Source organism: Calliopsis andreniformis, chromosome 1 (assembly GCF_051401765.1).
Source record: "Calliopsis andreniformis isolate RMS-2024a chromosome 1, iyCalAndr_principal, whole genome shotgun sequence".
Taxonomy (NCBI): Eukaryota; Metazoa; Arthropoda; class Insecta; order Hymenoptera; family Andrenidae; genus Calliopsis; species Calliopsis andreniformis.
The window spans coordinates 14378767-14395682 of record NC_135062.1 but is presented as its reverse complement, the minus strand read 5'-3'; the positions used below and the strand labels follow the sequence as shown (position 1 = coordinate 14395682).

General features: G+C 33.1%; 3 protein-coding genes across 6 annotated transcripts; 1 reads left to right on the top strand and 2 right to left on the bottom strand.

Annotated features, from left to right (window-relative positions):
• Positions 1-206: 206 nt before the first annotated feature.
• On the top strand, positions 207-10056 carry Na (sodium leak channel non-selective protein na). 2 transcript variants are annotated; one of them, XM_076384159.1, is made up of 29 exons: positions 207-332; positions 701-834; positions 906-1091; positions 1159-1382; positions 1458-1732; positions 1816-2063; positions 2142-2531; positions 2653-2844; positions 2907-3044; positions 3120-3326; positions 3393-3589; positions 3664-3786; positions 3876-4049; positions 4140-4319; positions 4418-4670; positions 4746-4913; positions 5142-5350; positions 5424-5544; positions 5601-5734; positions 5819-5984; positions 6213-6407; positions 6492-6709; positions 6830-7053; positions 7139-7275; positions 7355-7491; positions 7566-7722; positions 7792-7914; positions 7986-8160; positions 8235-10056. In XM_076384159.1, the coding sequence occupies exons 2-29, from the start codon at positions 730-732 to the stop codon at positions 8411-8413; spliced, it is 5235 nt and encodes a 1744-aa protein (XP_076240274.1). In that variant the 5' UTR covers positions 207-332; positions 701-729; the 3' UTR covers positions 8414-10056. The 2 variants fall into 2 exon arrangements, 1 of the variants encoding a protein (XP_076240274.1); XR_013002538.1 differs by lacking the exons at positions 7792-7914; positions 7986-8160; positions 8235-10056 and having other exon boundaries at positions 7345-7491; positions 7566-7705.
• Positions 10057-10153: 97 nt separating this feature from the next.
• Positions 10154-13280, bottom strand: Mcm3 (minichromosome maintenance 3). 2 transcript variants are annotated; one of them, XM_076384399.1, is made up of 10 exons: positions 13209-13280; positions 13023-13135; positions 12745-12953; positions 12528-12658; positions 12203-12441; positions 11897-12139; positions 11450-11813; positions 10647-11391; positions 10502-10526; positions 10154-10438 (listed from the first exon to the last, which is right to left on the bottom strand). In XM_076384399.1, exons 1-10 carry the CDS (start codon positions 13278-13280, stop codon positions 10240-10242), a joined length of 2340 nt encoding a protein of 779 aa, XP_076240514.1. In that variant the 3' UTR covers positions 10154-10239. The 2 variants fall into 2 exon arrangements, with proteins under 2 accessions (XP_076240514.1, XP_076240434.1); XM_076384319.1 differs by having other exon boundaries at positions 10502-11391.
• Positions 13281-13724: 444 nt separating this feature from the next.
• LOC143178107 (uncharacterized) lies at positions 13725-16165 on the bottom strand. 2 transcript variants are annotated; one of them, XM_076376584.1, is made up of 8 exons: positions 16030-16165; positions 15697-15877; positions 15411-15637; positions 14991-15251; positions 14739-14930; positions 14420-14661; positions 14021-14332; positions 13725-13952 (listed from the first exon to the last, which is right to left on the bottom strand). In XM_076376584.1, the coding sequence occupies exons 2-8, from the start codon at positions 15800-15802 to the stop codon at positions 13832-13834; spliced, it is 1461 nt and encodes a 486-aa protein (XP_076232699.1). In that variant the 5' UTR covers positions 15803-15877; positions 16030-16165; the 3' UTR covers positions 13725-13831. The 2 variants fall into 2 exon arrangements, with proteins under 2 accessions (XP_076232699.1, XP_076232690.1); XM_076376575.1 differs by having other exon boundaries at positions 15697-15941; positions 16030-16145.
• Positions 16166-16916: the final 751 nt, after the last annotated feature.

Genomic DNA, 16916 nt, shown 5'->3' with positions numbered 1-16916 from the left:
TTCTTTTTATTAAGGAAACATCAAACAAATAAATAATATATTTTCAAACTAAAACATTAGCTTATACATGTTCGAAGGGCGCGCGAGTACCTAAGATTTGAAATATTGATTTGTTCGCGACAAAGACGTGACTGCTCATGCTCACTGAGCTTTCACTATCATTAGAGAGCTCGGAACTTGACCAAAAAATGTTCACCGCCATGCCACTAGCTTGTTATTGCTGCTAAGATGTTTATTACACGTTAAACACTATCGTTGCTTTATATTGAAATGTAGTCTATATGAATTGCCGTAAAGGCAATCTTCGTCATCGTCCAAATTGTAAAAAAAAGGTGGGTCAATATCGTCAGTAAAATGAATTTTACAGTGATGATATTTAGAATAGTCTCAGTAGTGTTTCGTGTTACCAAATTTTAGTACATGTTAAGAAGGTAATTCTTTACTGTCATTTTATCACAGTAAAATAATCACCTCAATAACACTATATAAATAGTAATTACTAGTAAGAAAAAATAAGTGTAAGATACATTCATGTACATCCATCAATTGAATGCCAAAGTAGCATTCAACTGGGTTCAAAATTTACAATGAGTAAAAACTGTATTAGGTATAGACATTTTGAAGTTTAGGTACTGTCTGTACCTTATTGTATAATTTATTAACTATTTAGACATGTATTAATAAATGATTATAATTACAGGCCTCACCATTGCGAACATAATACCTATTATGATGCTGGGGCGCAAGCAGAGCTTCAAAGGGGAACCCGTCTTGGCCGATTATGGGCCAGAAGAGTCCCTCAATGAGAGCGCTGATATAGAATGGGTGAACAAGGTAAGTTCTAAGCATTGTACTAGTCTAATGTTTTAATAGACAAAACCATTCTAATTACTTAATCATTCTAGCTGTGGGTGAGGAGGTTGATGAGGTCCTGTGCCCTGGTATCTTTAGCTTCGGTCTGTTTAAATACTCCTAAGACTTTTGAAAAAGTTCCACCCCTTCAGTATGTTACTTTCGTTTGCGACCTGGTTGTTACATTTTTATTCACCGCTGAAATGATAGCCAAGATGCACATTAGGGGTATATTAAAGGTAACTTGAATTATTTACATGAGATATTTCAATGAAGTAACATGAATTAAAGAATGCATTATTACAGTGGGACAAATCCTACTTAAAAGACCACTGGTGTCAATTCGATGGCAGTATGGTCATCTTTCTTTGGCTATCCGTAATATTACAAATGTTTGAAATGCTAGGTTTCGTTTTAAAATTTAGTTACGTCTCAATTCTACGGGCGCCACGACCTTTAATTATGATACGCTTCTTGAGAGTCTTTCTTAAGTTCTCTATGCCAAAGGCTAGAATTAATCAAATTTTCAAGTGAGTGGGAAATTTAGATGTTTTCAAGATACAAAAATTTCTTCAAGCTAAATATCTATTGTATTATGTTTTTAGACGTTCGAGTCAGCAAATATACAACGTGACTCTCTTCTTCCTTTTCTTCATGTCTCTCTATGGTCTCCTGGGTGTCCAGTTCTTTGGCGAGTTAAAAAATCATTGCGTTCTCAATACCACTGATCCAAAGCACATTACTATAAACAGTCTAGCAATACCAGATACTTTTTGTTCGACTGATCCTGAGTCAGGATATCAGTGTCCAGAAGGGATGACCTGTATGAAGCTCGAATTGTCAAAGTATATTATGGGCTTCAATGGCTTTGATGAGTTTGGTAATAATAGAATAAACTTAACTAATATTTAATAACAATATCACAAGGATAAAATAAATTACATAAACAATTCTCTTTTTCAGCTACGAGTATTTTTACCGTTTACCAAGCTGCATCCCAAGAAGGGTGGGTCTTTATTATGTATCGTGCAATAGATAGTCTACCTGCTTGGCGTGCAGTTCTCTATTTCAGCACAATGATATTTTTTCTGGCGTGGCTGGTTAAAAACGTCTTCATAGCTGTTATCACTGAGACCTTTAACGAAATACGAGTACAATTTCAGCAGATGTGGGGCGTCAGAGGACACATTAGTAACAGTACAGCGTCACAAGTTAGTAATCATATGAATAATACAGATTTAAGTTTTATAAAGTCGAAGCGAAGTATTGTATACTCCTTAATCTCCTAGATATTGACTGGCGATGATAATGGTTGGAAATTGGTGACGCTAGATGAAAATAAACACGGAGGATTAGCTTCTCCTCTGTGCCATGCCATTCTCAGGTCTCCTCATTTTCGCATGGTGGTAATGTGCGCAATCTTAGCGAACGGCATTACCACAGCGACAATGAGTTTCAAACACGACGAGAAGCCAAGACACACGTACTACGACAACTATTACTATGCCGAGATCGCTTTTACGATATTCTTGGACCTTGAAACATTGTTCAAGATATGGTGCCTCGGATTCCGCAGTTATTACAAGCATTCAATACACAAATTCGAGCTGCTGCTGGCAATTGGTACAACCATACACATCATTCCGTTCTTCTATCTTTCTGGATTCACATATTTTCAGGTTTCTATATCATGTTTCATTCAGCCCTAAAACAGATTAAGTAAACAGCTTTAGAAAAGAAAAAAACGAATAAAATAGGCGTAGACAGTATTAAATTCATACCATATTGTTCTGCAATTAGGTACTTAGGGTAGTCAGACTCATCAAAGCATCACCAATGTTAGAAGACTTCGTGTACAAAATATTTGGGCCTGGAAAGAAATTAGGCAGCCTCATCATTTTTACCATGTGCCTGCTGGTCATATCGTCCAGTATTTCTATGCAACTGTTTTGTTTCCTATGCGATTTCACTAAATTTGAAACGTTTCCGGAGGTAATGTGTATTAAACTGTTATTCGTTTTTGCGATGAATGATTGATAATAAATTCCTTTTAGGCATTCATGTCTATGTTCCAAATTTTAACGCAAGAAGCTTGGGTTGACGTTATGGATGAAACAATGCTCAGGACACACGAGACAATGGGACCTTTTGTTGCTGTATATTTCATTCTATATCATCTGTTTGTTACACTAGTAATACTTTATGCATACTTCACTAACAATTTCACTATAAGCGAAATCTATATCCATTATTCTATTTGTTCCAAGATCGTGCTAAGTTTGTTCGTCGCAGTAATTCTGGATAATCTTGAATTAGATGAAGACATTAAGAAACTTAAGCAATTAAAATTTCGAGAACAGAGTGCCGAGATAAAAGAAACTCTACCATTCAGATTACGAATTTTTGAGAAGTTTCCCGATAGCCCTCAAATGACTTGTCTTCATAAAGTACCATCAGACTTCAATCTTCCAAAGGTACGTATTATATTTTAAGATATATGCATATAAAAAAACGGGAATACATGGTTTCTTATATTTTAGGTGCGTGAAAGTTTTATGCGACAATTTGTGTTCGAAACGGAAAATGAAGAAAACGAAGAGGTGAAGAAAATAATTGAAACTTTTGATTCAAAAGTGATATACAGAAAGCAACGTCCAGTGAAAATTTTAAATAATCCACCAAAAGTAAGAAGTGTCGTTACTAACGTTAAAAAAGCAGCTATCAGTTATATAATAAAGTAAGTACTTATCCACTCTTGATTTATAATTTTTGTTAGAAAGATTGTAAATGCATCTGTATTATTTTTTTTAGTGATTCGAATAATCAAAGACTCCTGTTAGGGGATTCTGCTATGATACCAGTACCAGGAAAAGGACTTCTGAAGCCTCAGGGTACTGTTAGTAGCGCCAAGCAATTACGCATTGATCAGAAAAAGTAAGTTAAATTTTTCATATGCACATTGCAAAAGTTTCGAATAGGAATACTAAAATTAACAATATTTTTTTCAATGATTACTGAATTAGATCAATCAGGCGAAGTGTTCGTAGCGGATCAATTAAACTAAAGCAAACCTACGAACATCTGATGGAAAACGGTGACATAGGAGGTATAAACAGAGTTAGTTCTTCTCGCAGTAGACCGCATGATTTGGATATTAAATTATTGCAAGCGAAAAGACAGCAGGCAGAGATGCGAAGGTACAGTACAAACTTCTAGTTCCTTCTTTTATACCTTTGACACTTACACATCGTTATGAATAAATGCTTTACCACATTGCACCCATGTAGAAATCAACGCGAAGAGGACTTGCGCGAAAATCACCCCTTTTTCGATACACCACTATTCGCAGTACCGCGTGAAAGTAAATTTCGCAAAATTTGCCAATCATTAGTTTACGCAAGGTACGACACGAACGTGAAAGATCCATTGACTAGAAAAGAAAGGAAGGTTCAGTACAAAAGTCTGCAGTAAGTGCTTCTATTTCGAATGGCTGCTTTTATACGCCGTAGAGCATTGCTTAAAATTAAAAAAAAATTAATATAGTTAATAACCACACGCTTTTTAGTAATTTTCTTGGCTTGGTCACGTACCTTGATTGGGTAATGATCTTTGCTACCACCATGTCTTGTATCTCTATGATGTTCGAGACACCCCGTTATCGTGTCATGGAAGTCCCGGCGTTACAAATCGCCGAATATGGTTTCGTCATCTTCATGAGTATCGAGTTAGCACTTAAGATTCTGGCGGATGGATTGTTTTTCACGCCGAAGGCTTACATCAAAGACGTCGCTTCTGTCTTAGACGTTTTTATTTATGTCGTACGTTGACACTCAAGAAATCACTATTCTTTTAACTTCTGAAAGATTTAATATAATAATTCAGTGTTCGTTCAGGTCAGTCTTGTGTTTCTCTGTTGGATGCCAAAGAGCGTACCCCCGAATTCTGGCGCGCAACTTCTCATGATTTTGCGCTGCGTCAGGCCATTAAGAATATTTACTCTTGTGCCACATATGAGGAAGGTCGTTTATGAATTATGTAGGGGTTTCAAAGAGATCTTATTGGTAAATAATCCAGATTTAAAACTAGTTTTAATACTAGTGATGAGACCAAGGAGGTACTTCTCAACTATTTACTTCGCCCATTCAGAATATTTCTTACTGAGTTAACTAATCATTCCAAGTACGTACCAAACTTGATCTCGCCACTAGTTAATGTTTATCCTAATTGCTTTTAATGAGTAACATCTAATACGAAGAATTCAGACAACAAATGAATAAGAAGCCTTTCAGGTGTCTACTCTCTTAATCCTGTTGATGTTCATATTTGCAAGTTATGGTGTACAGCTTTACGGAGGTAGATTAGCTCGTTGCAACGATCCAACTATTTTAAAGCGAGAGGATTGTGTGGGAGTATTTATGCGAAGAGTTTTTGTAACAAAAATGAAATTACGACCGGGTCAAAATGAGAGCTACCCATCTATATTAGTACCACGTGTCTGGTAGGCTCATTGAAGTGAAAATATGTAAATAAATCACAGAGAATATTCTCAAGTAAACATGAAAATATTTTAGGGCTAATCCTAGACGATTCAATTTCGACAATATCGGTGATGCATTGATGGCACTTTTTGAGGTGCTCTCTTTTAAAGGGTGGCTCGATGTTAGAGATGTTCTTATCAAAGCTCTCGGTCCCGTAAGTCATTCATATTATCTTAAGAATGACGATGATATTATACGATGATTTTTTAGGTCCACGCTATTTATATCCACATTTATATTTTCCTGGGTTGTATGATCGGTTTAACTCTGTTTGTTGGTGTTGTTATTGCCAATTACTCTGAAAACAAAGGAACCGCATTACTTACGGTCGATCAAAGACGATGGTAAAGCTTTAGTTAATTAATTTAACAAATTCCTTGAATAATTTAAATAACGATATGAATACATGTGCAATATTGTATGATTAGGTGTGATTTAAAGAAGCGATTAAAAATTGCTCAACCATTGCATTTGCCACCGAGACCAGATGGGAAGAAATTTAGAGCGTTTATCTATGATATTACTCAGAACATCTATTTTAAAAGATTCATTGCGGTGATGGTAATCATAAACAGTGCTCTTCTGTGTGTCTCTGTGAGTTGGATAATTTTGATTTTTCTTTATGTATATAACAATGACAACACACAACACAACAAACACATAACTCGATACAAACGTACCTTTCTTCAAGAAGAACAGGATTCAATGACTGTTACTTTGAATCATTTGTTCCTTACCGGCTACCATTAGACCGTGGTAAAAGTAAACCGACAGACACATTTTTTGCGTTAACAACTATTTTTTTTTTTCATTTTTCTTAAGTGGAGAATCGAGGAGGAACACACGGAAGCACTCGCTACGGTGTCCACGATTCTAACACTGATCTTCCTCGTGGAAGTGATCATGAAAAATATTGCTTTTACACCACGTGGCTATTGGCAGTCCAGAAGAAACAGATATGATTTGCTCGTGACAGTCGTCGGTGTTATTTGGATCGTCATTCATTGTACAATGAAGGTAACGATAATTCATCATCGTTTGGTGTTTCTTTAACCGTAATATTGTTCTGAACAGCGTAATGACAGGAGTGATTTCTTGCAGAACGATTTGTCATACGTAATCGGCTTTATGGTCGTGATCCTTAGATTCTTCACCATCACTGGCAAGCATACAACTCTCAAAATGTTGATGCTAACGGTCGGAGTGTCCGTTTGTAAAAGTTTCTTCATTATATTTGGCATGTTTCTTCTTGTTTTCTTTTACGCCCTGGCAGGCACGATAATCTTTGGAACAGTGAAGTATGGTGAAGGTATAGGAAGGTAATGTTACTGTATTCCTGAACCAAAAGGACCTGAGTATTTAAGATTGAGTAATACAAACAATGGTACAGGTGTTTTTAATGCAGTAACATAATTCTAAGAATAACATTTGTGATTTAGGCGTGCCAATTTCGAATCACCTGTGACTGGCGTTGCTATGCTCTTTCGTATTGTCACAGGAGAGGACTGGAATAAAATAATGCACGATTGCATGATACAACCGCCGTATTGCACTCCAGCTGCTAATTATTGGGAGACAGATTGCGGCAACTTTCACGCTTCCTTAATTTATTTTTGTACTTTCTACGTAATTATCACTTACATTGTTTTAAATCTTCTGGTGGGTAAGTACTGAGACTCCTCGACAAAAGATGCCAAGCTCAAACATCTTAGAATGTTATAAAACGGTAAATACTTTTCCTACGACAGCTATTATTATGGAGAACTTTTCTCTATTTTATTCAAACGAAGAAGATGCTTTACTGTCGTATGCTGACATTAGGAACTTCCAAAATACTTGGAACGTTGTCGATAATCATCAGAAAGGTGTCATTCCAGTGAAACGGGTATGCCTGAAAAAGTTATCACAAACTTTATCACTTGTTATAAATTGACTAGAAGTAATGATATATTAGTTTGTTTTAGGTGAAGTTTATTTTACGGTTGTTAAAAGGTAGATTGGAAACCGATCCGCAAAAGGATCGGCTACTTTTCAAGCATATGTGCTATGAATTAGAAAAATTAAATAATGGCGAGGATGTTACTTTCCATGATGTCATCAAGTAAGTGATTAATCTATTACAGAATTGCTACTTTTTAATATATTTTTTCCTTTATGAATTATCCTTCCTTCCAGCATGTTATCATATCGTTCAGTTGACATACGCAAAGCTCTCCAGCTTGAGGAACTACTGGCAAGAGAAGAATTTGAATATATCATAGAAGAAGAAGTTGCTAAACAAACGATTAGAAACTGGTTGGAGGGTTGTTTGAAAAAGATGCGAGCAAGTGGAGTAAGTTTATACAAGAACATTAGGCAAGTCATTTTTCTTAATAAATGCAATTGCAATTTTGTATTTTAGAAACAACAAAACAGTCTTGTAGCTCGTTTCCCTGCAAATACTGATCAACCTGCACAACAACAACAAGAACATCCAGAAGAAAAAGGAAAAGAAGCAGACAAAGAGGAAGAAACTGAAACAAAGGTGAATGTTGAAGACAACACTGTTAATATATGCTTAGAAATTTATGGAATCTAATATTTTTTGCTGAATAGGATACCGATGCAGCTAAACATAGACCAAAAAAACCAATAGTCCTTCCAAGGTCTGATAGTATAGGCAGTGGCTCAGGAAGGAAATACTTGACACCAACATTGTCAGATCCTGCCTCAATTAGATCTGAAAAAGATAAGAATGCACCACCCAAGAAAAGGAATAACAGACCACCACGTAAGTTTTCTTATATAATATAATTCGTACCATTTTATTCGCGCTTTTCTCCAATATGAGCTTTCCATTTGAAGCGATGGCGAAAAATAATTTGCCACATCTCACAGAAAACACTGAACAAAGCAGACAACCGCGAGAAGCTTTTAATGCAAAGTCAACTGCACCAAAACCTTCCAGTGTTATGCTAGAAGTTCGAGAATGGTGGAAAGAGCAATTAGCATACAGTAGTGAATCCAGTGAGGATGAAGTTTAAATTGCATTTGTATCTTATAACAGGTATAAAAAAAGGCATACAATGAATGTACAAGATTGAAGCACATGCTATTAACAATACAAAATCAAATTGAAAATAGTGCAAAATTATATCTAATTGTTTTTTGCATGTGTTTCCTTCTTATTATACACATTATGTACAAAATTGGCAAATCCAAACGACAGTCAAAGAGAAGGGTATAAACATGTGCCTGAAATACCTGCATAAAAGAGAAGACTTTGAGAATAGACCTTCAATCTCAACACAGAGATGAGAAGGTATGACTCCTGTGACATTACACTTTTCAAAAACTAATTCCTTCTTTGAATATACAATTTTTTAGTGTCATCGCACAATTTCAAGTCAGCTTGTTCTATGAAAAATTACAAAACAAACGGTATTGTGACACATATGATTTACATATTTACTTTTCCCTATGTCATGGCTTAATAGAATACTCAAATGATCCTGTAATGCAGCCTCATATCGGAATGTTATAAAACGAATATGTTTTGTTATTGCACGAAGGAATTGTACCATATAATTTGATTGGATTTGATGTCAGCTTCTTAAATGCAGAAGTCATTACTTCTTTTCCTTGTATCTCAGCTTGTTACAGCAAATACTCAGGTTTCACCTAGATTAATGTTTTGTAGATGGTACAACGTGTTTTTAGATATATTGAAAATAATTTGTTAATTGCGTTACATATATATTTTTTGTTATTGATGTTGAAATGTGGAGTTTGTATAGAAATAAAAAAAGTAGATATGGTAGATTTTATACGATAAGGAAAGTTAAACCATGGAAGTGCTAATTGAAATTAATCAAATTCATGTTGTTGAAAATAACTGCAAGTACAATGAACACAAATGATTTTTGTGTAATGGAACTAATTTAGTTGTTGAAAGTTTGATCTATCTATGTAAACGAATACAACTAAATGCAGTATGAAATTTGTTCGTTTACAACAGAAACATTACGTCCTGAAGGCCTGTATCATAATAATAAGAAAGTAGTAACTTAAATATTGGCTACTATGTAATCCTTTTGTATATGATTATAAATGTTGTAGTGTTTTTTGTTACAATTATAAACAGAGTAAACAATTTGATACATTCATCCATGACAATGCAAATCATTCATGTAAGAAAGAAGATATCAGATTACATCAACATACTGCATGGATTAAATATCACTAAAGTAAACAAGCATTGATTCCAAAAAAATGTAATTTGATTGTGTAAAACTAAACATTAGTAAATTTATATAACACAATCAAACATAATTACAAAAAAAAAGTGTAAGTTTAAACTAATGAACAGAATTGAACTAGTTAGTAAGTTGTAGAAAATTGGTGATGTTAAGAACAAAGTTAAGAACTTTTTTAAAAAAATGAGAGCGTGGATAAAGCAAGTTGTGTGTAAAAAATGCCTAAATATTAGATATATATTTAAATAAGCAGCACAAATATTTATATGTACGTGATATGAGTTGATTTTATATATATACAAAATCGAAAGACTTAGAGGTGGAAACAATATTGTTTACAGTATTGCAATGAATGTTGATCACTGTTGCTAGTTTATGTGCCAATGTGCTGTACTGTAATATGGAGAGATAATAAATGTTGATAGGTACAACTGTTTCCAATCATACAATTCCTTCTTATTTTGGTGAAAGGAAAAAACAACTAGATGTCATGAAAAATAAAAAGTAAATTAAATGAATTACTTGAATATGAAATATTTTTTATAAAATTTTATAATAAATATACAATAAAAAATAGTAAAAAAATACAAAACGAATGACTTACAAAATGCAGTTTACATAAGAAAGATATTATCGTCGGCAGCCATTATTTGATTAGCATCTGACATTTTATTAATTGCAGCGGTAATTTCACCTGATGTAAATTCTTGAGACTGTTCACTGTTAATGTATTCGCGAACTCTTGATAATGAAAGTGACTGTGCTCTCTGTTGTTGAAACAATTTGTGCAATAACGTTCTAAAGACTTTCAACCTAAAATCACATGATACATATCACACTGTATTCAAAATTTGTTGCTGTTATTTGAGCACATACCTCTCCTCAGTAATAGTTGCTGGAGCTTCCGGTACAACAGTTTGATCAGAATCTTGTGATGGTTTACCAGAACGACCTGGTGAACTAGAATCGCTTGCTTTCGCATGTGATCTAGTGACTCTTTTAGCAGCTTCATCAATATGACTATCATCTTCACTTTCGAAGTCATAAGGATCTTGATCTCCTGATTTTGAAGTCCTTTTCGGGCGTTTCTTCTGCTCAGATTGTTCATCTCCATGCACACTTTCCTCGCTATCATGCCGTCTTCGTTTCTTCTTTTCCTTTTCCAACACTCTCTTGAAATAGGCGAATTGTACCAATTCTATCGCTGCCTGTGCATCTTCAGCAGTAACATTCTTTGAGAGACGAGCCTTTGCGTGTGCAGTAGACAAACGAATCAGTGTTTCCAAAGTACGAGCTGTTACAGGCTGGGTCCTTGCTACATCAGATTCCACTGCTTCTTCTGATCGTAATTTAGAGTATTCAGTAGCAATTACCTCGCTAGCTTCTTCCGTGAGTTTTGGTTTCATACAACGAGCTATGTGGATGTATTTTCTCATAAAACTTATAGTAAGAATCTGATCACTTCTTGAACGAGATTTGCCGTGTAATAAGGGATCATATTTTTGATAAACTTGAGTCTCCATAGCGTCAGAAATAATTTGATCCGGATTTTTTGTAGTTAATATATCTATTTTACTGCCTAAGGGCAATGCTTCTCCATCTTGTTCAGTTGGACTCCTATATCTGTGCATTCTCACAACATGATCACTGATTATTTGATCTTGTTCGGAATCCACTATATCCAACATAACAAATAACAAATCGAAACGTGAAAGTAACGAATCTTGAAGACCAATATTTTCCATTGGCGTTTTGTATTGATCATACTGAAAGTAGATAGTTATTAAACAACAGGAATATATTAATTTTTTTTAAAATACTTACTCTTCCATAAACTGGGTTTGCAGCTGCTAGAACCGAGCATCGTGCATTTAAGCTAGCATGTATTCCAGCTTTGGCTATTGTTACTTTTCCTTGTTCCATCACTTCATGTATGGCGGTTCTATCAATGTCTGACATTTTATCGAATTCGTCGATGCAAATAATTCCTCGATCTGCCAATACCATAGCACCAGCTTCAAGTCTGCGTTCCCCTGTCTCATTATCTACAGTTACAGCAGCTGTTAAACCTACACCAGAAGATCCTCTTCCAGTAGTTGGTATTGCTCTTGGTGCAGTACACAAAACATAACGTAGAAGTTGTGATTTTGCAACAGATGGATCACCAATGAGTAAAACATTAACATCTCTGCAAAAATGGTAGTTAGATTTCCTCCCATTTCCTCTGAGAAATATTTTTTCAAAATATATGTATAGAGTGAAAGTCTTTACCCTCTCAATCTTGTACCATTAGGTAATACTTTCTCAACACCTCCAAGTAGCAAACACAAAATTGCTTTTTTAACATATTCATGTCCGTGTATAGTAGGTGCCAGTGATTTACTGAGTAATTCAAAAATATTTTTACATGAATTAGTTTTTGCAAGTTTTTTACACATAGCTACATCATCATGTGAAATGGACAGATTAGCTTCTTTACTTAGCTGCATAACATTATTAGCAATTAAAATTGTTCTGCAAAAAAGAAGTATCTTTTGTATTTAAGCCTTTTTCAATAAATATATTTCTTCAACAAACCTGAAAGTGCCTGTTGTATATCCTCCTTGCTTGCCAGGCAAACATCTAAAACTACCAACAATCTGAACTCTGTCTCCTGGCTTACACATATCTACCAAATCATTGTCACATACAACATCAATACTTCTTGGTAACTGACCAGTTGGTGCTTTTTCAGGCATTTCTTGTATAGTGAGTGTTTGATGATCTTTATATGTAGAAAGACCAAATTCTGTTTCTAAAGGGTTGCCATCCTCATCCTACAATTGAAATAATATTATTATTTTATCATAAAAAATATACATACATAATCTTTAAACTACACTAATATAGAATAAATACTTACTGTAGTTGGATAGACAGCAGATTGTGGAAATGCTTCAAATGAAGTTAAATCAGTGTAACCTCTTTCTATAACTGTCTTTGTTGTACTACAATAATGAACACTTCTTACAACCTTTGGCCTTACCAAAGAGCCTACCAAAATCCACAATGTAATAGATTAGATCAAATCTGAATGAAATGTAATTACAACATTCATATAATATGGAATATTAACTTACATTTTGTAACAATACCTTCCACACATACTAGATTACTTAAAAAACGGGATGTAAGTGTTCTTGGTGTAACATGTTTATTTCCAAAGCTTCCTTCAAAGCCTATGAAAAGATCTATAGTTTCTTTCGCATACTCTGTATCAATACTTGCAACAAACTGCTTCAATGCATTCTCAAAAGCATGATGCTCTTCGAAAGAATTGTTTAGAAGACTACAATAAATATTTACATTAGAGTTACAGAAAATAAAAAACAAATATTTTAGTTAAAAGAAAAAGAACCTTAATGCACGAACAGGATTTTTACGTCGTAAATCATTAACATTAACAAGTAATCTGTATTTATTCTCTTCTATCATAGTTTTAACAGCATTAGTATATATTCCTTGATCCTCCTAAAAAAAATAAATGAAAGATGTCATGAAACTTTTCAAAGAGTGGTTCCCAAACTTATCTGAGATCACTCACCATATCATCTAGGAAATCTAGGTATTGTCTTTGTATTTCTTCAAGCCTTTGATCTCTATCAATTGCATCCATGTTAGATTAAAATTGTATAAGCCTTCTGTTTCAAAATATGGTTAACACTAGTTAACACAATATTATTCAATAACTACACTATGCACACTGCGTTGTCAATCCTACGGATTTTTTCGTAGGTCTATGGATTTTGTAGCTTGCCTACGGATCTACGAATTTCACACTAAAATCTATGTATTTCTCGCCTTTTTTGTTATTATTTAATAACCTGCATCCAACGATTGAATCATTCTATTATGGTTACCACGTGACTTCCGGGAACCGGCGAGTTATCCCGCCAAAAACTTTCAGCCAATAAAAGATGTTTATTCTCAGTTAGCAATGTTCCGGCACGACGCGTTTCCGGCGTTTGTTTTTTAACATATTTTACATAAAAAGAGAAATGAATGCACTTACACAATAAAAATAAAATATTACAGTATTTTATTTATTTTTTATTTAGTATATAAAATATATAAATTAATTGCTTTGTATATAACAATATTATTTGCTAAAAATTTACTATACAATCTTTTGAATGTAATAGAATTCGTATGCTAATACATGGAATTCTATTTAGAGTTTTTTAATGTATATAGCATTAAAGTGTAACGTTTAATCCAATCTGGGAACGTAGTATCATCTACAGATTTCTCAATAATTTCCATTACTTTTTGAACTGTCTGATGCACCCTGAAAATAGTAATATAAAAATTAATATTTTTTTTATGTAAGACAAACATCTTTATTAAATTACTTACCAAGCATTTAATATTTCGTTAAATTCTTCAATTTCTGTATTTGTCTTTAAATTAATTGCTTTTGATAAATTCAACAAGTCAATTATATTACTAGTATCTTCTTTATATGTTAACATAGGCATCTGAAATGTATTTCTTTCTTCAACATCTAAGGATTCAAATCTTTTATAAAGAAACGTTAGAACTAAATTTTTGTAACATTCTATCAATGAATATATTGGTGTTTGAACCATTGGGTAGTAAGACATAATATTTGTAGACTGAAAATTTGTAACTGATACGGAAGCTTCACTAAAGCAACATTTTGTGTGCCTAAAACATTTATGTAGTTTAAATGTTAATTTGAAGATTTTTTAACATACATTGAATACATTAATAAATTTATATAAAATAGGATACCTATATATCCCAACATCTCCCTTTAATATAATTTTCCTTAAGGCATTAATGTCTAATGTATCATGGAATATTTCTAATTCAGTAGTTAAATCATGTTTCAACCAAGTAGTGTCATAATTATCATACCGAATTGCTTTTATTTTTTGTAATTCTGCATATATCTTTTCTTTCGTTTTCACTATAAACGTTGGCATAGATTTCAATAGGCTTAATGACAGCTGTATATCTTGAATGTATGTTTTCTGTAAGGGACTTGCAATTAATATAAAGTTTGGCAGATTTAAACATAAAGTATAATCATTTTCAAATATTAACGTACAATTTCAGTATCTATATTTTGTATTTCTGAAGCCAGTTGAGCTATATCAAGTGTTAATGTATTATTTTCATATAAATCTTCTCGAATTTTGTCTATTTCTTTTTGTAAATGTTTTTGTTCGCTTTCTAGTCTTCGAACCCCCAACGCTAATGCTAACCACTCACTAACGTCAGTAGAATTATTTGAAGCTATCTGAAACAATAATTGAATTTAATTCAAAATTATTTATAATATCTATTACATTTTATATACCTCAATCTTCTGTATAAATTCCAGGATACTTTTTTGATAATTATTAGCTGCTGCACTGTGTACTAAACGTTTCAAGACCATAGAAATATGCTGTGCATATAGTTTAGCGATACCAACATTTACATTTTTTTTATCTGTGTCCAATGAATGTGTAGTCTCTGATTTCATTAACTCATCAAAATTTTTCATATTTTGATAAATATGATTCCATAATGTAGGTACTTCAATATCATCAAGATTAGTCATTAATGTGTCCCATACCTAAAAATATCATCTGAACATCATGATTGTAATTTCTAAAGTACTGATTTGTTTGCAAATGCAAATTTGTAAATTCTTACACATGTCAAATTCTCATAAATATATTAACATCTGCAGAATAATAATTACTATTAGATTAAATATTGTCTACATGCATACCTGTCTTTTATTTGCCCCAGTCCAAAGACTTGTTACCACAGTCAGCATTTCCTGCAGCATGTCAGGATCTAGATATTTACAAGTACTTGGCATTAAATGTTGACAAACTAATCCCATGTCATTGCAATCACGTAATTGTGTAGCAGTTTGATCATATTTCATTTTAAGTAAGTCTGTTCTTGCCTTTATTTTTGATCGTTTAGACTGTGTGTTTTTTAATTTTTGTGCTAAAAAGAATGACATATCAATATGTTATATCTGTTTATATTATTACTGATAAACATACCTTTTTCCCTAACAATATAATCTAATTGCTCATATTCATCCTCCAATTTAGATATTTGATTATTTAAATCAGCATCATCTAATTTTAATTGTACTATATTTTGCATACACTGAACAATACGTGTAGGTGCCTTCTGTTTCAATTGATGCAGTAAAATGTTTTTTCGTACTGTTTTTGTTTCCTGTACAGTATATATAATATTTGCTAAGTTATCAAACAAAATTCCAACAAGTCCTGTATGCAATCTATTAAAAGTATAGTGTGAATTATAATATATAATTATACATATTTATCACTAAATATAAAAATGTATGAGGTGAAGTTTATACTAACATTTTTTTAACTGAATCATTGCATATTGTAGGTGGACACTCCAATTTATGAGTCCATGCAAATGTATCTGCAGACTGTTCCATGATGGTAACATTAATATTGTGTGTACGATAAAATATGCAATAGATGTATTCACTCTGAAAATAAGAAATAAACGTATGTTTTAACAATTTATTAACCCAAGTATTGTAGGAAAAAAAAAATATTAATTTTTACTGTATCATGGAAGTCTTAATTATGCTTTAGTTCACATCCATTATTTTTTCTTAGGAAGAGAGAACTATGAGTTTACCGGGAAAAAAATGAAAGTATACGTTACATGAGCAGTTAAAAGGTATTAACAGAGTATTTGAAGAATCACACTTTATAGGTAACTAATTAACAGAATCACGAATCACTTATAATTATTAAACGAATCACTTATTGCTAGAAACAGGAAAACAACCATTAATAGCCCCCATTTTTAAATCCCAAGAATTTGAAAATTTTTAAATGATCATACACACGCTACTCGCGCGCTGCGCACACCATTATTACATATGAACTTAATAAATCTGTCTACTATAAAAAATCATATTGTAGAGAGACAGTATAACGTTCAGTAACATAACCGAAGTTTCATTTCGATTCTCTGAAATGAAATTTGTAAAATAGTTTCTTATTAAAATAACAGTTTTGATTTCTTCGCTCTACAAAGCGAAGTTGGGCGAAGTAATTAGTGCTCCAGTAGCGCCAACTTATTTCTGAAATTCTTAAAATCACTACGAAGAATGCTCTTCCTGGGGAATTTTGACAAAATAAAAAAGTACTAAATCTGACGAATGAACAACCGAAGAGAGTATAGTATATCACTATCAAAATCTATAGTCAATGACAGTAGTCAACTA